We start from the raw sequence: 26,358 nt of genomic DNA on the forward strand, positions 1-26,358 counted from the left end.
AAGAATAGCTTCAGACAAAAACACCTTATTAAGTCTGTATCCTGGCAGTGACAAAATGAAATCATTTTCCCCAATTGAATCAAGCCCTCACTGGTACTGTCAGAGGACGGGGATTGGGGGTGGGGGGCACTTACTGTACTTTGAAAACACTAACCCTAAATGATCAATGATGAAGGCTTTACATCCTCCAAAGCACAATGACTAAAAAAAAAAAATCACAGAACTTGGAAGGAATATTGAGAAACACGGACATCTGTATTCCCTATGTGGAACATAACGCTTTTGATCTGTCAACTTTTTCTTAATTCGCCTTTTTCAGCTGTTGAAAAATTTAAAGCCCCCCAGAGTAAAATGAAAAGGATGGTACGCCAGACATTGACTGATGCACAAGCCTCTTGTGGAACATCACAAGAATCAAAATTTAGGAATAACAAGCACAGAGCAAATCCGTCTCCGAAATGGGAAGTTAACCCAATTTTCTATCTTTGAAGAAATTGTAAAGTTAAATGAATCATTTGATGGCCCTTTGATGTATAACAGTACAACTGTCATCTTAAATCAGCTCAACGGGGCTTCATCAGGAAAAGGTCTTCAAGCTTGGATTAGCTGGTGAGCCGCTTAAATCCTTTGCTTTTTCAACCATATTTCTGAGTCTAATGCTTGCACTTACACGGGCACGTTTCCTTCTGATAAAACCCATTATCTTTAAATATCCCTCAAATGACAAAACACAAATGACGAAGAGCAGACATCAAACAAAGAACTCCCGCTGACTCCTGTCCATAACTCTGTTTCATCAAAAAGAAACTCTCAGAATTCATTTACATTTCAAAGGGCTGTAAATTATTCATGATAAATTCGTGCACATACATTTAAAAGAAAAAAAACGCGCAACAGACTTCACATTATTCACACAGTGTCGCCACATAGAGAAGTAGTATTAGAGGATGACAGTGAATTATAGAGTTGGAACAAAGTCACCTCAAGTGACCTCCCTTATAGTGGTGCTGTTACGGACTGTAATGGATTATTCACGCGACAGTACACAGCCTTCACAGGGCACTTTGGAACCTTGTATGAAAAACAATGGAACTGAATGAGAGATATACGAAATGTACCTTTATCTACAAATATAGAGAGCAAGCAAATCTCTGATATTTGAGTCTTGAGACATGACATGTCATGGGTGTCAAACCTGTGGCCTGTGGCCATTTGCGGCCGGGATGATGTGGCCAAGTGAAGAACATAGAGATCTACTATAATACAAGACACGCGCCATGTTTGATGCACATTTGTGTGAATGACTTGTTGTTATGTAACAAATGGTATTTGAAGAAAATTCGCCATTTTCTATGATCATATCTGGTGACACAGGCCTTTTTTTAAGGGGCCTATTCTATTGATTTTCAAGTTGCTCACATTGGCACTAGTGTTTGTCTCAGTACGCGGATCGATCTAAATAGACGTAGAACTTAAGTGCTTCAATATGTTTTTCCGCACGGACTGCAAAGAGGAAGGACACAACAGACCAAGAGTGGCATGGCAGCTACAATAAATCTACCTGTTGACTTTTGAAGTCTCCATGTCACTGGTTGATTTTTAGTTGAGAACCATCCATCCAAACGATTGTTCGCTCGAACAAAAGAGTGACGTCACCAGCAGGAGCACATTATGCATTATAAAATGTATTTATTTTTTATTAAACCATTTTATTCTATTTCTTTTATTATTTTAAAAGAAACGTGTTGACACATGATTTAAGAGGAAAAGACACACATTGAATGTTCATATTAAAACAAAACAAAAATGTCATGTCCATGTTCCTTGCTATACTGAACTGAAGGTTTAAAACTGACAACCGGACCAAACTGAAGGTCTTGTGTACTGTTACACCTCTATAATTTCCATCTCTTAAAATACAAGGTCAAGATAGGGCAGTCCCCTCACTCCCTGGGGTCCAGCCTCACCAAGACGTTGCCTCTAGTGGTACCTTGGGCCCATGGAGTGGAGATCCACCATTTGAATTCGTCCCAGAGAATCAGCATATTTTGGCCATTTGAAAGACAAAGATGAATAATATTTACTCCAGGAAATACAACGCTACAGAGAAGGCATTCAATTTCCAGGCTATACCTTATAACACCTAAATGTTTGAATGGTTAGCTGGAAAAAAAACAAAAACATTGGCAATGTTATTATAATAAAATAAACATAAAATAGCGACAAATATATCAAGAACTTATCAGGAAAAAGGGTCCAATTTCAACGAACAAATGCTTGATCGATTCTCTGTCAGTGCAGGAAAGGCAAAGACAGGAAAGGCAAACATGTGTTCAAGGTTGAGTTTGTTTATTCTCGAGAAAACATTTCTGGTTGAACTGCAGCAACCACGGTGAGCATCTTCCCGAGAGCTTCCAATCATAAATTGAGGTGAGCAGATTTAATAAATGAAGCAAAGCTTGCTTCTTCAGCAAAATGCTGCACACTTTCAAACCCAAAACCAGATTGTCAATAATTTAGATGCAGTCACAGGCTTTTTTCCACAAAAGACAAAGAAGCAAACCAGTTATCATGAATACATCTGCATCTGAAAATGACGGAGCAATGGTTATGTGCACAATGTTGGTTGCTGGTTTAGCAGGATACGGCGGTGGAAGCAGCAGAGTTTGGCAGTGGCAGAGGATTTCATTCAATATGATTAATGCATTTAGTATTGATTGTTGCTACAGTCAAGGATATCGGCTGGTATTCATTCTTTCAGCAGATCAATGAGATAACTGCATTATTTATAATTGTTGCATCGATTCCATTACATTATCTCGAAGCTTCGGCTTGAGTCCATTTTACAGTCGGAGCTCTGCGAGTGTTACAGTGATTCATCTATTGTTTGGAGACAAGGCATTAAGAAGTTTACAAGCCTGGGATTTTCCTGAGAACAACTTCTCAAACTGTTTGTGTTGTCATTGCTTGTGACACAAAGGACTCGGGAAGATGAAATGCAGCAGAGATCTACTGCAGATGAACTACTTCAGTCTTTTGTGGAAAGACAAATGTATTCTGTGAGGTCACACAAAGAAAATATGACATGTAGCAACAACAACAAAAGAAACAGGCACTGAAATATAACATGCAGCACTTGAACCAACCCTGTGAAACGTAATGATATTCCATCCTGCTATAATTATCATTTCCTGACAGAGAAATCAGGTCAAAGCTGCAAGAGCTTGACATGAAAAATATTTAATTATATGTGACAGAACATTTGATTACTATGCATAATTGACTCTCCGATCCTGCTTTACCCAGATAATTTGGAAATGAATAAATTTTAAGAGTCTGCAATTATTCTTTTATGAGTTACAGCGTTCGGAAGATGAACACACTAGTAAAGCTGAACTATGAGGCAAAGTATCCCTTTGACCTCCGGCAAGTAGGTTCTGTGGACGTCAAAGTAAAAGTAAATATTGGCTACTTCTGCCTGGTGCACACACAAAAAAACCTGACTTTACATCAGACAATCAAACCATGAAAATAAATGGATTTTCCTGTGACAAAATGTGTCTGTTCATTCGACATCACTTTAGGGTAGTTAGATAAGATTGGGGGGGAATGTAGCAGAGCTAACATCAGTGGTGGTCGAGAGGCAAGGATCCAACACTCACTGGCTTAGGTTAGATTCTCGGTCAGGATAGTTCCAATTTGGAACACAAAAACACAATTGAACACAATTCTTCATTCATAAAAGTTGTTCTGATGATTATACAGTAGTTTGTATTTTATAGAGTAAAATGAGCTCCTTGTCTGAAGCATGAAGTCCAGCATGTTTCCTCAACTTAGTTGTCAAATAGCAACTACATCCAAGTGTAAGTTGGTGTCCTATGTTTGACAATGAACCTGACCTTCTGCGTAGCATATTGACACATCAAACGCACGCAGGAGTAAATGGCTCTTGTACTTACTGACCTGACTGTGCCAAAAATGTACGGTCATTTCAAGCTCTTTATATAGCAAGCACCATCCTGTGACTAACCCCAGACCTTAACCTTGGTGTACAGTGATACACAGTCCACGACTGGGATATGCAGTGGAAGGCGGAACATGTGCTACAATTGAAAGTATATTGCAGCAACATGTGTCATTACCTTCGGCGTCAACATAGGACACAACAAAATGTACACTTGTATGTACAAAAATGTACAAAAAAAGTACACTTCAAAATTACTAGTATCACTATTTGACATAGGGGTGCACCAATAATCATGTTTTTGGCCGATACCATTGCCAATTTTTTGAGAGTCCCAAAGGATCAATATAAATTTTTGCTGTTGTTTTTTAAATCACACATTTTAAGTCACTGTTTTTTAAATTAACTACACAAACCTACTAAATAACAATAACTTATAAAGCAAAATAAATATCAAACAAACAATACAGAATGCAAAGTGCTAAATATAAAATAAATAACGCGTTTCATTTTCAATGAACAATGAACAGACCAAACCAAATTTCCCTCATCTTGTGGAATGCTGCCTAATAACCTAACAGACTGCTTCTCTTTTCATCGACTAAATGACCAGTGAATGAGTATGTGGGTTCCAGGAACGCTGAATGCTCTGGTCTTCAGCAACAGAACATAGGTGTGCGACCAAAACTGAACTCTATTAGCACTGTTTTCGCCTACGGTTTGTTAAGGTCAGCCACGTGGTAGCGTTAAAAATTCCGATGCGGTGATTTGAGGCCAAGTGTCTCGTTTTGCTGACTCTGTGGGTGTGAATTGCAATACAGCTGTCATTTTCCTTGATTTGTGTAGAGGCTGCACCTCAAATGTCACTTGTGCTTGGTGTATTTATTATATTGCGCTAAGAGCAAGAAAATGCCATGGTCAAAAAAAAAAAAAAAAAAAACCACAGCTTTTGGGCTGGATTCAAAGCTGTTTAATTGGTTTAACTAAAAAATTAAAATAATGAAGCACTCAGTGAAACATCAAATTCATTCATGCAAACAAATATTAATGAAAGCAAAAAATGGCATATGTAAATAATCTACTATGTTTACATAATACCTGAGTGCTAGCAGGGAGGGAAATGCAGTATAACAGGCCCTCGGAACACCTCCAGAATGGGGTAATAAACATCATTAAACTTTAACATAGGCTGGGATGAATCCCACATTGCCTGTTCTTTGCCGCCTCCACAATCCCGTCGGCGAATCTGATTAACACTTTTTTTTTTTTTATAAAAGCACTTCAAGAGTTTGAGCTCAAATGCGGAATAAGGACACAGAGCTGTAACTAATGCCTTGTTACTAGCGCAGTGCCTGACTCTCGCCATGTGCAAATTGTATTCTGTCACTCTGTCTGTAACCCACTACTGATCTAGGAGTCACTAAGATCCCATCTCAAAATCCTACAGGAGTTGCTCTCCTCCAGCCAACACCTTTTGTCATTCACAAGCAGCAGCCACATCGCCCTACAAGTTCAACCCTTTCTTTCTGAGATAGATAGATAGATAGATAGATAGATAGATGGACAGATAGATGGATAGATGGATGGACAGATAGATGGACAGATGGATGGACAGATAGATGGACAGATGGATGGACAGATAGATAGACAGATAGATAGACAGATAGATAGACAGATGGATAGACAGATAGATAGACAGATAGATAGACAGATAGATGGACAGATAGATAGACAGATAGATAGACAGATAGATGGACAGATAGATAGACAGATAGATAGACAGATAGATAGACAGATAGATGGACAGATAGATAGACAGATAGATAGATAGACAGATAGATAGATAGACAGATAGATAGATAGACAGATAGATAGATAGAGAACAAGATCGACAGACAGACAGACAGACAGACAGACAGACAGACAGACAGACAGACAGACAGACAGACAGACAGACAGACAGACAGACAGACAGACAGACAGACAGACAGACAGACAGACAGACAGATAGATAGATAGATAGATAGATAGATAGATAGATAGATAGATAGATAGATAGATAGATAGATAGATAGATAGATAGATAGATAGATAGATAGATAGATAGATAGATAGACAGACAGACAGACAGACAGACAGACAGACAGACAGACAGACAGACAGACAGACAGACAGACAGACAGACAGACAGACAGACAGACAGACAGACAGACAGACAGACAGACAGACAGACAGACAGATAAATAGATAGACAGACAGACAGACAGATAGATAGATAAAACTGTTGGTCTTAACTTGAATGCTAAATTTAATAAGCAGATGAGCTATTTGGCTCAAGCAGCAAATTTCAGTCATGCTAATTGTGACCATGCTGGTGCTTCCTATAATATATTAACCTGTTCCATCTGGCTGTTTCACTCCCCCTCTTACCAAGCGACAGCCTCTTCAGCCCATCTTTTTTCAATGTTAAATTACACAGCGAAGCTGTAGCCAGTGGGTTGTCAGTGACCAAACTGTGGAAGGTTTATATCGCAATTTTAAATAAATTTGGTTTTAAAAAGTGGAAAAATATCTCGAAGCTGGGTCACCTTGGTGAAATAATCATTGTTAAAAAGTAAAAAATATTCGGAGACAAGCTGCAATTTTGAAATGGCATCTGATTGCCCTCACTCCATATATATATATATATATATATATATATATATATATATATATATATATATATATATATATATATATATATATATTGGGTGTATGCCTACAACAGTAGAGCAGCAGGAACATTATATTGCTGACACCCTCTTAAATCAATTCACTTAACAAGATTTCACCCTTCTTTAAAATATTATTTAAATGAATCTGTGCCAAATCTCCGGAACCATGACTTCGGTGAATGTCACCAAGGGCACTGAGTCCCTCAGAAATGATAATCATGTCTGGCCGCAATGTGCTGGGGGAACCTCGGCTGTTTTTCCAAAGTTAACCGGCAGCTGCCAGTCAGAGACTGCATGAAGGAAACTCTTTTCTTCCCAGCCTTGAGGAATTGGATGACTTTCCTTGGAGCATAGTTGTGAAGTCTGCCTCATATTTATATGAACTTTGGTGTCTTGATTCAATGAGCATACGTCAGACTACAGCGTAGGGCTGCAACAAATAAACGTATAAAACGTAAAAAAACGTTGTAGTACTTAAGATGGGTCTTGATACATTTTTTAAGGCCTTGATATAGTCAACAGCATTTGGAATCTGTCGCGTTTTGGTCATGACTCCAGATTTTTAAAAACCTCCAATTCCTGACCAAATAAGCATTGGGCTTTTTGAAAAACAAAAGTTCTTCTACATTACTTTTCATCTGAGATAGGAAAAAGAGGTCAAACTGCGAATGCGAAGTTTGTTTGGCACGACGGTTACGCATTACCAAGTAATACCATTTGTGTCGTCCATGGCAACGCCCAGGTGGCAGACTCATCACCAGACACAAAAAAGAGGTTGTTTGCTATGAACTAATGTTTCCAAATATATTTGCCCACCAAAAGTGTGATAATTTAAAAAAGTTGGTAGAAATGTTAAAAAAAAAAAAACATCTAAAAAAATCTCACTGAGCAAATTCAGCGTTCCATTTATTACAGATGCTCTTGAGAGTGTTGGTTTTAAATGTAATTTAAACTAAGTATTAGAAATGGGTCTTTCTCAAAAGAAGTTATGTTAGAAAGTTATGTTGAAAGAACATTGGCACATGTAAATTATTCAACAAACGTGGATCTATTTTGGGATGATCTGCTTGTATTAATTAAGAGTAATTGCTTTCATACAAACAACAATGTCAAATATTGATGCTGCACTCCCAAAGTTTTCCTACTCACTGGGGACTTTTCTCTTGAAAAACATCCTAATGAACTACTCTGCCAGGAACATGCTTTTGCCATTATGTGCAGACAGATTTTTGGGATATATTTTAAGGCAAGTAGAAGGAAAAAATAGAAGACTCGGTCATTGTTGATCTGCAAAGGAACATGACGTATCTAGGGTGTCCTACACCAGCTTCCCAGTGTTGGGGGTAAGGTGAAATGTTGGATGGGTGACCTCCCTATTTTGTGTCTGATCAACACGTTTTTTTTATACAAAGAGTCTCGTAAACTGCTGCAACTTTTTATCTGTTGAAGATCACGTACCCTCACAAGAGCCCTTGGACTACCACTCAGCTTGCTCAGAGACACACTTTCCAACTAAAATAAATGTTGGCGACATTTCTGAGTGAAAAACAATTGCAACTTCGGATTAGTATTGACACTTGCACTCAATACTAATAAATGCAAAGCAATTACTTAAAGGATGGAGTTATAAGCCAATCTAAGTGGAGTTCTGGGAGCTCTGCCACGGCCTCCATCGCCATTGTAAATCCAAAATAATTCATGCTTTCTGCCGATTTGAGCAGATTTCACTTCGTTTCAAGAAAATCATCTGGTTTTCGTACAAACATCCCAAAGTGAGCCAAATTATTATCATAATGATACTGGATACTGTTAGAGCCATGATTATTTATACATTTTATCCTACAGGAAAGCGGGTAATACATTATGAAGAATACTGCAAAAGACACCAGACACTAACAAGAACGTCTCCTAGCAAAAGGTAAACTTATTTTGTGAGACGTCGTGTCTCTAGGTATTACAGGCAGAAGGTGCATATATCAGAATCCTTGAGGGAAATAGCCCAGAATTGCAGGAGTCGATGAGACTACAAATCTCTCAGATCAAATATACATTACAGAAAAAACTCCTGTGGAAGTGAAGGCAGTTGGGGAAAGGAAAGATGGCTTCAGAATTCATGTTAATGGGCAATTTTACAAAACCATCTAGTTCCTACCATATATATATATATATATATATATATATATATATATATATATATATATATATATATATATGATTCCCTCAGGTACCCTAAGATAGATGCAAAATAATCAGCCAGAACATGTGTATATTTGACATATTTGAAAAATGCGTTATCTTCCAAGCAGCAAGAGCGCATACAAACGCACCTGTGACCAAAGGGATAGTACATAAATAGACAGTCGTACTTCATGTTTATTTTGTTCCAATTACAGTCAAAGGAACTCACGAGTGATGTGAGAGGGAATAAAGGCGCAAATAGGGTGTTGTGGCTGAATCATTGTTAACAGACCCTAACATAAAGAGTAACAGACGACAGCCTAGATGCAGTAAGTGCCTCACCCTTCAGAGGAGGGATTATTTGGGATACTTTTCAATAATCAAATTAAAGATGTTTTGAAGCATCTGAGCTGTTTCTGCCCAAAAGCATCTGTAGTTGTTGTGATGATGGATGGCTTTTCAATCGAGTGAGACGTATGTTGACAAGCGAGAAATACGTCATTGACAAAAACAGAGACAAACAGGCATATAATGAGCGACTATGGTTTCATGAGAAACCAGTGGAGAAGCCTAATACAATCTGCTCCCATGTACTTACACAGAAATTGACGGAAGAACAGCAAATAAACTCAGCAACACATTTGATCAGCAAGTTGAAACCTCATTGACATTTACACAAGCAACTCCCTAAACACCTTGACAACATCTGTCGCATAAAAAATAACATCCATTTATCCTTCAAATAGGATCAATGCTTTGAAGAGCAGTGCAGAGGACAAAGACCACCCAAATGAGACAACAAAGACAGAGGCCTTAAAACACAACCTCTTAAAACACAAATCTTATTTGCAGTTTTCAAAAGCGCAACTAAGTTGGACAAGACAAGGCCACTGGTGGACATGTTGATGGACAGCAATACCAACACAAAGAATGGGAAGGATGTGATCTGAGACGGTAAAATGGTTTGAAAGAGATGTGTACAATTTTGTACGTAATGGCAGCATAAATGGTCCTTTAATCCTCAATCTTATCCCTCAAAACACAATAAGGCGTCACCAACACGACTGTTGGAGCAAGCTGCTCTCGATACTTGACATCATTCTTTTTGGCTGAATATATTCAGACACTGAATATTCGGTGCATCTCTAGTCGGCAGGCTGGGTATTCCCCAATCCTAAAATAGGTGCTGGTGAATCTCAAAATTCTCTCAAAATCAATCTTGCACCTCAACTTAACTTTGCCCTTGCACATTGCGGGAGCGTATATTATTGAGGTTGAGGATAAAGGAAGGAATTGGAATTCAAAAAAGTTCTGTTTGAAAAAGTTGAAATTCCACTCATGTAGGCTGATCCGACACAGAACTCTCTCAGTCTCTGCGTGGGCAGCGCCTTAAACATTTATGGCCAAAACATTTAGCTTCATGAAAAATGCAGTAATGTCCAACAGATAACAAGAAAAACGCTTCTTTCATGCAAAGCTATTCTCTTGGTTATTGTTAAAAATACCAGTTAAAAATAAATGCCTCTCCATAATTTCTGAAGTCATTTATGTAATAAATAAACAAAAAAAAGTACTTTTTTTGTCCACTCACTGTATGACTGATGAATAAATAAATGTTCGGAAGTGAAGTGAAAAAAAAAAAAAGAAGTCCTATAGAGCAGGACCGCAATGAGGAAACTGGCCTCTTGGAGAAAAATCAGTAATTAAAAAGACAGCTGGACATTTTTATGGTGTGAAGTCCAATGACTTAATGCTCGAAGCATTAGATCAAAGCCGACACACTGTGCTATATAAATCAAAAGTTCAAATGAAAATAGAAGTACCTGAATTCATATTACAGCTTAATGGAAATAAAATTGATCACAAATGTCATGACTGTTAATCTGACCTACTGAAGCAGAGAAGCCCTTCGAAAAGCAAGCCAGAAAAAGCACACAACATCATAGAGCATTGTTTTCGAGAATGAATTTTTTCTGTTTGGAGAATATTGAATATTTAATTTACCCTCTTCAATAAAGCTAAAAAATGGATTCTCGTCTGGAATTCAGTGAAGCAATTAAGTGTGAAAGTCCTTCGGAAGCTATTCCACATAAAAGAAGCTTCCCTTCACCTCGTAGGAGAAAACCACTTGGATTCATGGGCGCTGCAGCAGCGAGGTGCAGGCCACCAATTCAGAGTGCCAACTTAATGGAGAAATCCAAGCCTCTTATTTACTCGCTTGTAGTCTGGACAATATGTCTGGATGCATGAATAAACAAGGCATAGATCCGGAACTCATAAGACAGACCAAAACAGTCTGTTGGCATGACTTCATACAGTTATGTTAATTTTAAATCATGTGCCCCATGGCATATGCATAAATAGTACCTCAGCTTAAATAAACAAAATAAAATTGGTGTTCCAAGAAGTGAAATTGGCCCTTCTCTTCCTCCCCTCAAAACAGCTGAATTCTCTTGATATTAATAAGTCAAGGAGAACGGTAATGACATGTTTCAATGACACCTGGCAAATCTTTGTCATATTGTTGTGAATCCAGGTATCAACAGCTCATAAAGCCAACGGCGAGCAAAATAACGGCTGCTTTGGCAGTCCAGATAAAGCTCTGGATTATGACAAAATAAACAAAGCCTGGATAAGCCTGAAATAATTTTGCAAGCCTCCCTTTCGGAAAAGCCTCTATTTAAGGAGAAGAGACGTGGGGTTTGCTCATCCTCCTCCACGTTTTCCTAAAGCATAATCCAGACGGCTGCTCACTGGTGTGTGAGCACCACGGCGGCTTTACAAAGACGTGTGAAAATGAAGTTAAGACTAGAGCGGCGTTACTGAGGAAGTGGAGGACACACACCAACTGTTAACCACCAAAAATAAATAGAAGCTTATAAACTGCGAGAAATATCCCAATTCCAGGGATGTAGCAGAACCAATCCACTGACAGGACAATAAGAAAGTTCTACTTCTTTAATTCACTTTCCGACAGTTTTCTTGTTTGCTTTAGTCACCTGGGCCAAGTAATTTAGGCCTTTAAAAAGGATTGTTCATTTCGACCTGAGTCAATCGATCTTCAGCACGTTGAGTAGCGTGTCCACAAATAGAAGACAGGAGTCTAAGAGAAGGGAAAATAACGGTTCCACAGTAAACAAAACATTGTCTTTCAATCCATAGCACAGATATAAGCACAGATTCTCAATATGAATCAATTTAATTTATGCAATATTACAGCTGCAATATTGTATTTCATCACGGCAGACGTTACATAAAAGAGTTTTTCTGCCCTTTTATAATTTGGCATTGGTACTTGCCGATATGAGTACCGATACGAGTAATTAATAATATCATTTTAAATTGTGATTTTTTTCCTCTATTTTTTTCAGCACGCTCCCGGAACAAACATAACACAGCTGCCACACATTTAATTTTTAACATTTGAAGTTTATCCCAGGCAATCTATGCCAGGGTTTCTGCTACAGTACATTTAAATGATCGTTGCGCACGACCACGGCTTAAACGAAAGCAGCCACGCCTCCAGAAAAATGATCTCTTTTGACCTTATGTGATCAAGCGCATAAAACTGAACTGAAAACATTGAAACAAGCGGATAACACATAACGCATCATGGTGCTGGACATGACCGTGGTGATTTCCGGCATATTTTTCACGGAAAAATTCAGAAAGAAGCATCATAATGACCCTTGCTTGAGGAACTCAAATGACGCATTTCCGACGAACTGCGTGAGGACGACAGCAAATTGGAGAGATATTTACTTCTCATGATTAAAAACTTTTATATTATTCAACATTTTATATTGAATAAGTCTCAAAACTTTCACCTCTGCTTCTTTGTTTCACTATTGTTATGAGCTTTGCTTTTTTTTTTACATTGTTGCTGCTGCAGCACAGCTTCAAGTCTCGCTCATAAAATGATCAACACTTCAGTTGCCCTCAGCTCCACTGGTAGTCGGCTCTGCCATCAACATTTGATACACAACAAGCAGTAATAGAGTCACTGGGACCCTATTACTAGACTGAAATAAATAGCTAAACAACATAGCTAATCATCAAAATCTTTGTGAGAGAGAATGCTGAAAGATGTTCTCCATCAAAACGAATACTGTCTGAACCTATGTTAAATTAGATTATGCAGTATGTCCTCCAAACCATGGGGGTGTCACTGGATTGACACTTTTCAAAAGTCATGTCAAGTCGTCGATATAACATCACTGCACAAATGAAGTCTAAATTGGTTCTTTCTTTCACAGAGTGCGACAGGAGCAAGGAACAGAAACCACTCCTGCAACCGTATTAGCATGCTCCTCTCAACTGGTTCCAGGGATTTGATTTGATTGCTGATAAATAAATCTGCCATGGATTTCTTCTACATCTGTTTGTTTCGACAGAACAACCAGGGCTCATGATTATTTGTGTCCAGCTGTTTCTTATTTGCATATAAATTACAGATGTATGTATAAATTCTATTTTTGTTATAGTACAAGTAGACTTACTGGTTCATATATTAGCTGCTGCCTGAATAACGGCTCATTGACACACAAAAAAATATTGATGTGTCTGTTGCTATAAATGTTTTCAATTATTACTATTATTTTTCAAGTTGTGGTTCGTTCTCATGGAAATAAAAAATACGGTATCTGTGCCTTTGTTGTACTTCAGTGGTACCAAAACTGTGAGAAGAAAATTTCACTGGTCTCGCAACTTGGTGCGACTTATAAATGACGAAATATATAATTTTACTTTCTCAAAAATGATTTCACGCTAACCGATAGGGCGAAGGAGTAAACATCACATTAGGTCCGTGTGCACCCGAATAGGAATCTTGTGTGATCACATGTCGACACACAACTAGGAAAACACAATACGACTTTGGTGTCTTCAAATGAGAAAAAAAGTCCTGTGAGAACAGTAATAATAACAAAATGACCGGAACAATACCTGAGGTAGCGGAACTAGAGTTTGCATGAATGGTCCGGACGCCTGAAGGGACACACTGGGTGAGAGCGGCCGCAGATTAGTGACATATATTCACTTCTAATGATTTAAAGCTATTTTTTCTTATTGTCTGGCGCAACTAACGTATGTTTTTTTCTTCTTTATGATGAGCCTTTTGACCGTTGCAACATTTTGCGATCAAAGATTGAACAGCTGACACAACGGGGAAAATCCCATGGACTTCATACATCATGTGTGGAGTCAATGGATGGATGGACGTACATAGTATGAGATACAAGGATTAAGAAAGTGTTCTAACTTTAAAGATTTACATGTTGGATATAAGGACATTTTTGAAAGGCGAAATATCCGCACATATTCCTCTCAATTTTTCTTTCAAGCAACTGTGGGAACATAAAAAAAACAAACATAAAAGGCATTTCTGTAAAGATCCAGGAAGCATTCAATAACAGAAAAAGAGCATAGTTATCCTCCATAGTTCAGGGAATCGGGGAAAAAAACCCTTTCAATTTATTCCCAACACATATTGGAGCACAGTCATTAGGGGGAACATAGAGCCACAGTTGACAACTACTTTGAAGATGTCAGCCTTAAACAATGACTGACTGAACAGGTAACATGAAGCTCAGCAACAGTTCAGACACACACTTACATTTCCGTGATTGATGAAGCCATGTTCCCGTGCGATGCGACTGGCCTCTTCTGGCCCTCCTTTTATCTTGACAGCCCAAGTGTTGGTGTAGACCTGTGCAGCAGTCACGCACTTTGGTTCTACTGCCAGGAGGACAAGGGCTGTCCATACGTGCAGGAGGACCACCCTGGCATCCATGAAAAGGTGAACACTTCGGTCCAGTTGTCACAGCTTCCCAGGGAAAGTGAAGAGGCTCTCTACCTTACAGCGAAAGTAGAACAGTGGCCTGGAGATGAGAGAAGAGAAATGCCTCAAAATAACAGAAATGGCCTTCAAACTGGGTCACCGTAAGGCCCAAATTACCTCCTTCGGATTCAACTTCAGAAAAGAGCATAAAAAATACAGCTCATGCTCAGACCTTATCATGCATTAAACCCAGACAATCCTGACTTCTCATTAAATGTGTTCTGCATGATGGGGTCAAAAGAAGCTGCGCCAAATACAGAATTACTCATTCTCAACTCCCCCATCTTGAGTTCTGTCAAAGAATGGTAATGTATGATAATAATATACAGCCGGTATGTCAGTGCAATACAGGGTGAGAACCGCGTACCAATATAGAGCCAGAAGAGCAACTTCAAACATAAGGTGTTTGTAGAAGACTATATTAAAAATATTTTAATGATCTTCCCTGGCAACAAGGGCAAAAGTCATCCAGATTTAGCAGTAAGAAGCACCAATATAAAACTGGAATATATGGACCTTTAGGTTTCAGGAACTGACAATGATTGATTAACTGCTTCATATTCAACCTCATCATTTCTTCATTCCACACAACGTAGGTGGAGAATAAGAGATTCAGATTTATCTGAACTGTATAGTAATAAATCTGGAAAAAAAACAAAACAAAATATGGTCTCCTTTGTGGAGTATTGAAGATGAGTGTAATAAATTCTCTGTCAAATGAAAAAACATATTTGGGATTAAGATCAAACAAGGGGGTTTTAGACACCGAAGCGGTGGGAGATTTGGCTTTGTAAATCCCAGTCAATCAAAACAAAAAGCAGCCGCACCATGAGTCATCCACGATAAAAAAGGATTTGGTGTGTCGGTAACCTCAAGGTATATCCATTTCACCCAAAGGAAAATGAGAGGATGATGGGAATGCTCATTAAATTCAACGATGATTCATTGGTCTTCAACAGTGACTCATCACTAAGTCGACAATAGACTCGTCTAGTCTGTGAATGAAAGAAAATTAGCTTAGATATAAACCGCAAAGCAACTTCTCTAATACACTCCACTGAAGTCACCATGGATTCATTATAATTGCTCATTCCACTGCAAATGAGTGGTGCAGGTAGCGGGGGTTAATTTGAAGCTTCTGCCTTTGAAGTTCCATAATAGAATTATGCAGAATAGAACAATGGAATGCTTTGTCTTCTGCCATATACTGCAAGTGTGCTTCCGAACAGTCTGTTCCTCTGTGACGGAGTGCAAATTCTTTAGTGACTGTAAGACAGCGGCATCTCAGGGAATTACAATAAGGCATTTGATATTATTAGAATCAGGTATATGTCTTTTTGACACACAATGCTGCAGCAAACTAAAAACCTCATACCTTCTCCTTTCCTTCTGCCTCCCCCACCCCAAACCGATCCTGTTCATCCTCCCTTGACACCACTTCCATGTGCCTCGCTGGTTGTCTTCCTCTCCCCCTTTGTCGTGGTATATCCATCTCCAACACTATCCATCCACCACGTCCACTGTCTCAGCCTACCTTGCCTCTCTAACTTTGTCTCTGAACGCCAGAGGATACACTCATGTTGGATCTCATCCTTTCAAGTCACAAGTTAAAAGGATAGATATTATATCAGCAGATTATCACGAAAGTAATGTGAGACATAGTGTTCAAGGTTCCTATGAGAGTGTTACACCAACTAAATTGAGCAACTCAGCGGCCAAATCGAACAGCAGACGAGAGCTAAAATCAATGCAATTTTTCTCTTTTAAACAGTGTGTAGTAATGCAGGATAAAGCTTCATCTCATCTCACAATGTTAATCTACATAAGGTTAGCAAAGATATTGAACTCTAAACAAGCAAAGTCCAAGTTTTTCACTTCATATTTGAAGTGTATATGTGGAGAGATAATGCAATGCTTTAATGTTGCGTCTGGCCTGTGAGCTCCAACCCACTGGACACTCATGAAATCCACATAAGGACACTTCTTCCACCGGCAGAGTCAGAATCTCTCCATCAGGATGCCAACTACTTGCTGCGTCCTTCAGAGCCGCAAGAGAAAACCGATTTCACCCATCCAGAGCCTTGTTCTTTCAGCGACGACACACACAGTTTGTGGCCACAGGTGAGGTTTGGAAGGAAACTCGATTGATAAATTATAAGATAATCAAAAAATTGCAGTAGAGTGAAGACATTATCTCTCCAGCTGCTCCCACAACACTCTCATCAAACTAAACTGCATTTTGCCGTCAATAAAGCCGTGTGGCCAAGTCATGATTGACGACTACTATATTTTCACCACTCAAAAAAAAATGTTAATGGCGCATTAATGGTCGAGCATGATGACACTGCTCTACCAACACTTTTCAATAATTCACACTGCGGCCGAAAAAGAACTAGTGGTGGCAAAATCATACTACATAAATTATTTTTAAAAACAGTGGTTTTAATGTATTACAAGTAGAATAACTTGGGGAAGCTGGACGTAAAAGAAAGAATATTTTATTTGTATGCATTCAAATGAAACAGAGATCCAGTGAGTCATGTATAAAAAGCCACGCTCTATCACACTCGCCAAGAAAAGAATGTGGGATGTGTGGGAAACCTCTAAGTGCTCAGATCCCCCCAGGGAAGATGAGGGGGCGGAAGGTGATGCAGGTTGAATGCCCATCCAGCCTAAAATGTTGATCTACTGTCACAAAGCCAGGCAATTCAAGTGAGTCAATCACAGAGTCGACAGTTGTTACACCATCAGAAGATTTCAAGTAAATATTTTTGCTCATTTTCCTTGATTGAAAAACACAAAGGATGTTAACTAGGGCACTGATCGATCGGCCGGACAATTTATCGGTGCCGATATGGGTATTGATGACATCATCACAATGAGCTGACAAATATATTTTTTATTTTTTTATTATTATTTATTTTAATAAGATGCTATTTATATTTATACATGACTAGAAAAGTTATTATTATTAAAAAATTTGCATAACAATGCAAACATTGACAAAACAAAGCAGTCATCACACAACTTGTTGTGATGCTGCAGCCCTGCTGCTATCAGCAGCTAATAGCACACCTAGACCCCGACACTCATTCCCGGGAAATGCAGTCGAAAAAAGGAGCAGTCTGGCATAAAAGGCAATATTCCGGGATTTAACTAGTGAAGTTTACATTGTGGGTTTGATCTATTCATTGTTCATTGAAAAGGGAATAAAACATATTTATTTCATATATTTATTATTGTTTATTCATTTGCATTAAAAGTTATTCAGTAGATTCACGTAATTAATGTACAAAACAGTGACTTTCTAGAGTGCTATAGTTAAGGAGGGAAAGAAAAATAAATTTAAAAAAAGGCAAAAAAACAGTACGGGCCAAAAAAATGACTCACTCACTCTAGTGCACCTTCCACATCCAGAGCCAGCAGCCCAATATTCTCTCATACAAGAGACAGCAGATTGAATGAGATGAAAAAAAGCTGTCAGCCTTAAAAAGAAGCACAATCCATTCTGAGTTAATTCCGAAAAACATTCTCTAATTATATACTATTGCGAAGGCCTGTCCAGGCCAAACCGGTGAATGCTTATGTTGACTTCTTTTTTTTTTTTTTTAATCTTTTTAATATATGATTTAAGCAAATAAAATTATCATTTTAGTGACATACAGGTAACTGCACTGTTTGAAATTCGACCAACTCAAGATGTCTTAACAGAGCCACTACAACCTTTTATATGGCCTGCAGTCACTGGCAGAACACAAACAGGCAGGAGGCAAGCAGCCTTCGCCTTTGTTTTGGTGTGCAGGGACACTGGGAACAGCTGTACAAGTGAAATGAGAAAGGTTGAAGGGAAGGCTGGTTCTGCAGTGGTGGGGGCACCACTGGACAGAGTGAGCTCAATGAAGATGACAGGATGAGAGAAAAGCTGAAAGTGATCATTGATCATTATGTCCATGAGTAGTTGTTCAGGCTTAAGTAGGACTCAAGCTCAAAATGGCAACCTCATACCATTGCATTCATCCACCATTCATCACACACTTTATTAACTACACCTGCTCAATCTCTTGGTAATGCAATTAAACAACAATTGATGTGGAAGACTACATTCAAACTTGGTATCAGAACAGACGGCTGCTTTGAGATGAGGCAACTGCAACTTGGATACCCACCGATGCAACCACCTCCATCAGGAGTTACGTGTTATCCGCTTGTTTCCATGTGTCCACTTCGCTTTAATACGCTTGAGATTTCATCATTAGAAAGCGATGGTTTTTCGTAGCGGCTCTCATTTATGCCGTGGGAGTACAGCACGCTTGTTTACATACAGCGGAAACCCTGTCTCAGTGGACCAATACAGTGGTTGTCATCAAAAAACATGCAATTTTCACTGCTAAATATGCAGGCTGTTGCTTTGTCGGTTGTCGGAACCGGCCTTGACTATATTTCAGTAAACTTCTCAGTTAAGTAAAGCACTGATGTTTACATGTTTGAGACCCTTTTTTCATCTGTCACTGTGAGTTTCAGCAGAAAAAAAGTGACCTTTTTGGTTTGCCATCTCACGCAGCTCGACACACAGTGGTAGTGTTCCACATATGCTCTTCCATATATATCCGTTGCCATAATCCACACACACTCACCTCACCACTACATTACACTGTTCGCTACTTTGTACTGTTCTCATCAACAACATTTGAGATACGGTCGACTGAAACCTTGATAGATTTTGACAATGAAATCTAGAGATAGAGCGAGTAAACGCCACATCCACTCATGCATGTGAGAACCAGCCCTCTGACTGAATAAAGTGAGTTAATGCCGCAAACACTCTAAAGAGCAACTGAAGGCTGAGAGAAAATAAATCTAAATCATTGCTAACAAGAGGTTAAGTGGGCATGCATCTGCTTTAGATTGACAGGGAAGATTTATGCTGAACAAAAAAATACATATATTAATAGTGATATGTATGTGTAAACTGATGGTTCAATCTCATGGTGGTGGCGGATATTTTCTATGTAAACTTTGTCCATCTCACTTCTTCAATTTACTAAAAGGGTTTCTGCAGTCACCAGTACTTGGAGGAACAGAAGGCTCGCATCATAGACGTGTAGCCTACAAATGAAGAGCTTCTGTGTGATGCTATCACGTCAACACACACTTAAATCTCTGAGGAACGTTTCCAACACTGCTGTTGAATCGACGCCAGGAGCAGTATTTGAGTTGAGGCGGGGTGCGGGCGGATGACAAACGATCAAAATCATCCCACCTTTAAAACTGCCTTTCCTTTTTCCATCCCACCCCTTTTTATTGTTATTGCTGGAAATACAATGTGGTCATCTTTACGCTAAAAAAAGCAATCAACACAAGTGGTTGTCGTTTATTGCTACAAACGCCCTTTAACCCGTGCGCCACACAATAACAACGATTATACTGTCAAATCGCGTGAAGCGCAATAATGCAACACACACCACGATAAGCTGCGAGTGACATTTCGGGGGGGTGGTGCTCAAGCCACAAGAAAGGGCAAACCACATCACAAAAAATATTATTGCTGCTGTCACTGAAATAATCATCTTGTGTCTCTCTCGACAAAAATAGGCGCAACATGACCGGTCCAGCCTTTTAAATTATATGCACGGAACAGATGAGAGAGTATATTTTTTTTCACGTAAAAAAGAATGAAAAAAAAAATGGGTCCATGACGGGGCACTCAACTCATGCAGGGAAAAAGAGGGAAAACGGACTGAAGCCCAAGCTCCATTAGGGCTGTATTTGTGCACACCTCGCCCAGGAGAAATTAAGGCACTTCTAAAAGGATTCAACTCTCACTAACAAAAGTGGCAGGTGAGTGCACATGTTAAATTAAACTGACTCGGACTGGGGAATGTCTTGCGCTGTACCTACTGCTTCCATGTTCAATACTCTCAACTGAAGCACTTGCTGCTTGATATGGCAGCCAGCCTCTTTGGTTCACCTTTCGTAGATGACTACAGAATATTTTTCAAAGTGGCTTTTCAATGTCAATATGCTGGTCTAATAAAGGACATTGAGTTCTACACTCCAGTAATTAATTCGATTACATGGTCGGGTTGACCACTTACATGCAATAAATGTCTAACATCGGCTTGGGCCTCTCCAGGCTCATCTCCTGTCACGGCTACTTTTCTTTTGTATAAGGTTCAGGGTCAGTTGACTGATTTCCAGTAGTTTTCAATATTACATTAGCGGTTCCACAATGAAAAAAACATGTTATAAATAATGTTAACAAATGAAATCATACACTTGATGCAGCCACGAATGACTTGAAGCAATTCTTTTCCAGAAAATATGTTGACATGCAAGTACACGTTGGGAACAACTGCACAGAGCTTGTAGTAAAAATGCCTGCAGATCCCTTTCCAACTGTGAACCTCTGATTGTGAAACGGCCGAAGAAATGAAAGCTCACTTTAAAAACAACAACACTGATTTGTTTCTAACCATTAGTGAAAATGCTTACTAATGGAATGTTGCCTGTTACAACAATTAGAAAAGCTGGGTTTAATTGGTTTTCAGGAAGATGTTTGTTGGATCAATCTCCCCTGCAAAATCGATAGTTTAAAGCAAGGTAGGCTAAAACGTGATCCGTCTTAATTTACCTGTACGAGTAAGCCGAACATTGGGGGAGGTTTACGGTGTCCAAACTATTGAAACATTGGAATCTCAGGGAGCACATCTCAGCTGCATTTGGGAGCGGGTGTGATTGGTGCACAGCAGGGGAGGTGGTGGAAATATGACCAGGGGCTGTCATTCTTCCTGTGGAGAATACTTCTGTGCTCATTAGATTCCTACGCTGGAGTCACAAAAACAGGAGCACAGAGTCTGCTGTGTGAGGCAGGGGAAAGAAATCCAATTTTGGGGGATATTATTATCTATGTAATACACTACAGCTTATTTATAGTGCACTTTAATCGGTGGTCTTAAACGGAGTTGACAGCAGAACTATCAACTTCTTGGGAAATGGAAAAAACAACTGCAGTCGAATCTTTGAATTAAAACAGCTTGAGACCATAGGGACAAGGTTAATATCACTCCCTCCAGGAAACTACTAAGGCAATTTCAACCAATCCCCGAGAGTACTGCGGGGCGCAGCAATTTTCCCGCAAATTCCACCGATCATTTCAGTCACTTTTTGCCCACCCCTCTACGCATCATCACATTCAGTGCCATCTTGTGGAGATGAAGTCATAAGCAACGTCAAACACACACATTTGCACCCAGATTTTACTGCCAAGGGGTGCGATTGGGACGTGAACGATTCTGAATCGATTCATAAATTCCGACTATTTAAATGTATAATTGATGGAACGAAAAAGCTGAACTCACTCGCACGCCATTACCTGAACACTGTACGAGGTGGATGTAAACAAACATGGCTGACCGCAAGATGCATCTCTCTCGAGGCTATTTCTGACATTCTACATCCCGACCCTGTGTAACATATCACCAATTCCTGTTTTAATTCACTGTACTAATGAGCCGCTGAACAACTCCGGTCAGATAAATATTCCCCACCTTTACCTCTCAGACTCTGCTTATCCAAACATCCGTCAGTCTGTGCCCTTGCGAGGAGCTCTGTAACCAAATAAGTGGATGCTGTCATATTGGAAACAAATCACGGAACATCAGCAAAAAAAACAAACAAAAAAACTGATGTAGTGTGCAAATGTGTTTTTTTTTCAGGCTAGAACTGACATTGGCTTTTTTACAAGCTAATTTACAATGGTCCTAATTTCCCGTATTGCTGTTTCGGAACCATAAATGATCCGAACTATGACCACAATTTTTAAAAAAATCTGCAGCAAAATCAGGCATTTTCCGCTGCAACAATAATAAGAAAAAAAAAATCTGTGAAAAAGTCTTTCTGATCTCAATTGCGGAGGCCTAGAAGGTCGACAAGAACCCTGCTGAATATGGCACATCACGATGCATCGCCACAGAAAAATACGATAGCAAAAAATGTAAGAACATATTATGGGTGACATACAACTTAAAACAACAAGTAGATTTTTATTTGCTGAATTCCACAGCCACAGAAAACAGTTGAAGACAGAGCAACAAAGGCAGGTCAGAGATATTCTCTGAGATATTTGTAGCCTCATGACGAAAGAGGTGCACAATATTTTGTGTTCAACAGCTGATGTCATTCCGATTTTTTATTTGTTGGGAAAAGAAAGTAAAGGAGGAGAGCAGTTCTTGTTCAGGAAGGATGGCTTAACGTTATGATATGATGATGTGATATGACAGTTAGGACCCAAAATACACGTATACATCACAACAGACACTTGTAACACACAATATTGGCATCATTAAAGCCAAATATATGTCGTTGAATTACCACAAGGAGTTCCCACGTAGCTCAATTAGCACCTGAAGCAACACGCTCTCACTCCCACGGCGTAATATTTTGTCGTTGGGAAATGGATTTTTGGGTCCCATACTGACAGCGAAGACAGCCTTCACAGATGCATGTTGATGCATTTCAATTGACGCACATACCATACCTTCTGCAGCATAACTTAACACTGTAGGTAGCGGGTTTTGCGTTCGCTCTACATGTTATCACGTGTAAATTTCCGGCTTCGACGTCGGAATCGTCAATACAATAAGTCGTGGGAGGGAGAATGGGTTGTCTGAACCGACTAGTGTAATTACAACCATCCCGCAAGCCTTGTCAGTTCGAGGGGAAACACATCTTGCCAACACTAACACACTACTTCTAAATATCCTATTCTCCAAATGCATATAAAATTATTCAGCCATTTCATTTATCATGTAGATTTTCAAAACACGCATTTTGACGTCATGTAGTCAAGCAAGGCACGCTCGCATTAAAACTGTCTGATGCCAGTTAAATGTCGGTCCCAGGCTTCCTTCCCATCACCCGTCAAATTCCACAGCATCTTCTATTTCAAGCACATTCATAACACATCCCGTTTCCAAGACTATCCCAATTACGCCACGCTTTAACATTTACCACGCCATAATTAGAGGCACATCTCCACGTTAATAAAATGTAAACATCGCTGCAGTTATCCTCCGAGATATTAGAAGTTATTTTAATCACTAGCGGCTCAGTAAAATACTCTGAGGCAAAGAGATTATATCGTAGTTTTGGTCTGATCAGATGAGCCAAAGAAATGTAAATTGCTGGCACAGGAATGCTACAAACAAAAGAGAGCTGTGATATGATAACAGTGAAAGAATGCTTTAAATCTGATAGGAAATTAATGAAAAGATCATTTATAAATTATCATTAAAATGAGGGAGTACATAGTATATACAAATATACAAATAATATTGCAAACAATTATATCAGTAGATTTTTTTTCTGGTTTTTGTACATTTCAGTTTCCTATCTTTGGTATTACGACCAAGCTGGCATCACGAGGACAACTGAAAAAGTACTGGGATAAAAGAACAGTACACTTGAAAAGCGAGATTCATGTCGCTTCTCTTGTTGAAGAGTGGCTGGAATGGGGGATAAGTGGGCAGCAGACAGCTATTTGTCCGTATTCTGTCGGTCATGGTGCACTATAGCGCTATATTCCTGTGTCCAAGGGTTATAAATGGGTGCTTCTCAAATAAATGATATTCATTTAGAGAGCATCAGACATGCCAGGTGTCTCAACACTGACTGATGTTTCATCCATTATCGTATCCATTAACACAACAATGGGTCTGGGAACTGGTGACCAGTACAATTAAGTTAAAATACGACAGAGTGATCATAATTGCACCGCATAATTCAAGACTCCAAGAACGCTATCCTCATATTTATCACTTTACCCCCCATTTTGTCATTCCCCACATCCTGTTACAGGTCCATGGTTTGAATTGAAACTCCATGATGTGAGGTGAATAGGAAAGTGGAAATAAAGGCAGTGAATCAAAATAGATTTTTGAACTGTGACATTCAAATGTGGAAAATGGAAAAATATGTCCTGATTGATCATGTGATGTAAGCACTAGACACTAGGTACATCTCAGATGGAGAAAAATAAATAAATAAAATCAGCCCAAGCTGATGATGGAGATGAAAAGGACGTGCTGGAAAGTCAGGAGTGGCTGAGATAAAGACACCAAGGTTTTCATTTGGAGAGGAAAGGACAAGCTCACAAATGAGTAAATCAGTCGTTCATGTATGACATTATGAGCAGGACACCGAGGATAAAAATGGTTGTGAAGATTGATTGATTCATCGTAGTTTAAGAACCAAAATAAGAACAAAACACCAACAAGCCACGTCCATTAAAATGAAAATAAATGACCAAAAAGTCAACAACTCTATTGAATCCGTGCCAAGTTAAACAAAAATAAAAAAGTTCTGGAGGAAGCAGTTCCAATGACATTTTTTTTTAGAAGAGCGATACAGCAACAGGGGAGATTTAGTCTGAATATGTCTTGCAGATGGTGGCTGGAAGATAAAGAGAGTTTTTCACTGGATAAAAGAGGCTCACTTTAGTAGAGAGAGTTAGGAAAATGTATTCTATTGTGAGCAATCCATTTCATGCTCTAGCAAGCTTTTCCCATAAATTCCACAGTTGGCGACTAGAATAAATTAGATATATATTACTTACTTATATTATTGCTACCGTGGAGAAGCTCAGTTTCATACTGAATGCGCCCTTAACCTGAAACTACTGGATGACGAGACTGCGTGTCACTTATAATCTGATCTCATTCTCTTCTGCTTGTACCCTACTGGAGTTGCGGGGAGGCTGGAGCCTATCGCCGTCACGAGGTGAAAGGCGAGGTACACGGTGAACAGGTCGCCAGCAGGCTTCTAGCTTGCCGAGTGTATGGGTACCATGTGAACCTGAACTAGAAGTTAGATGCTCTACTTTTAGTACTTTAGTACTTTAGTACTTTACTTTTTTGGACTAGATAAGATTAGATGGCCTATGGCTGTTCGGTTGAGCACAAGGGTTCTCCGCAGCGTTTTGGCCACATAGGGTGCCCTTACTATGGTGGCTGAAAGGCGCAAAACAAAACACAAAATCTCTAAATCAAAACACACTACCACAAAACAAAACTCATATTGACAGAACTAAACACACAATGGCTAGAACAAAACATCTTGTTGGTGGGATCACCAATATCGTTCCTTCGGCGTCAGTCAAGTAGGACTCCGCCTTTTAAGGTGGGAAGTTAAGGAGGACTGTCAAGGCTGTACAACGCACACTACTTTTGTGTTCTCCTCCAAATTCGACACTGCCCTGACTCCCCCGAACTGCGACAACCCCTATGCTAGGAAAAATCACAGGGAGATCCCTGACCATGTTTGTGAACTCATCCGTGGTAACTTATAGAGACGTAATCGAGGCAGACAGGCTATAACACGGTGCGGGAAACCATGTTAGAGAGATCATTACAAGATGGGGATAACAGAAATAATCAACAAGGTAGTTTTACGGCAGTCTGGAGCTCTAAATGTCTTTTTTTTACTTGGTTAATCGCCCAGCCAATCTAAAGACACCCTATCTTTTTCCTGCTGTAAGTAATTTTGCTGAACCGTGATTACCAGTCGCCACTTCACCCCTGGTCCTCACTGGTGGTTGTCAATTTCGATGTAATGGTGCATTGACCACAACTAAAGTAAGCGCTCAGTAAAATACTCTGAGGCAAAGA

At 39.3% G+C, this 26,358-nt stretch overlaps 1 protein-coding gene across 2 annotated transcripts in view; it reads right to left on the minus strand.

The window, feature by feature from the left end:
• The window catches only part of furinb (furin (paired basic amino acid cleaving enzyme) b), a 119,532-nt gene that overhangs the window by 88,564 nt on the left and 4,610 nt on the right, over positions 1-26,358 (minus strand). The window contains exons 1-2 of one of the 2 annotated variants that reach the window (XM_053885637.1): positions 16,071-16,217; positions 14,471-14,735 (exon numbers count right to left, since the gene is read on the minus strand). In XM_053885637.1, the coding sequence (XP_053741612.1) occupies positions 14,471-14,647 (177 nt within the window). In that variant the 5' untranslated portion in view covers positions 14,648-14,735; positions 16,071-16,217. Of the gene's footprint in view, positions 1-14,470; positions 14,736-16,070; positions 16,218-26,358 lie in introns of those variants that run through there. The other variant, XM_053885636.1, reaches the window with a different exon arrangement.

This window comes from Synchiropus splendidus, chromosome 14, assembly GCF_027744825.2.
Source record: "Synchiropus splendidus isolate RoL2022-P1 chromosome 14, RoL_Sspl_1.0, whole genome shotgun sequence".
Taxonomy (NCBI): domain Eukaryota; kingdom Metazoa; phylum Chordata; class Actinopteri; order Syngnathiformes; family Callionymidae; genus Synchiropus; species Synchiropus splendidus.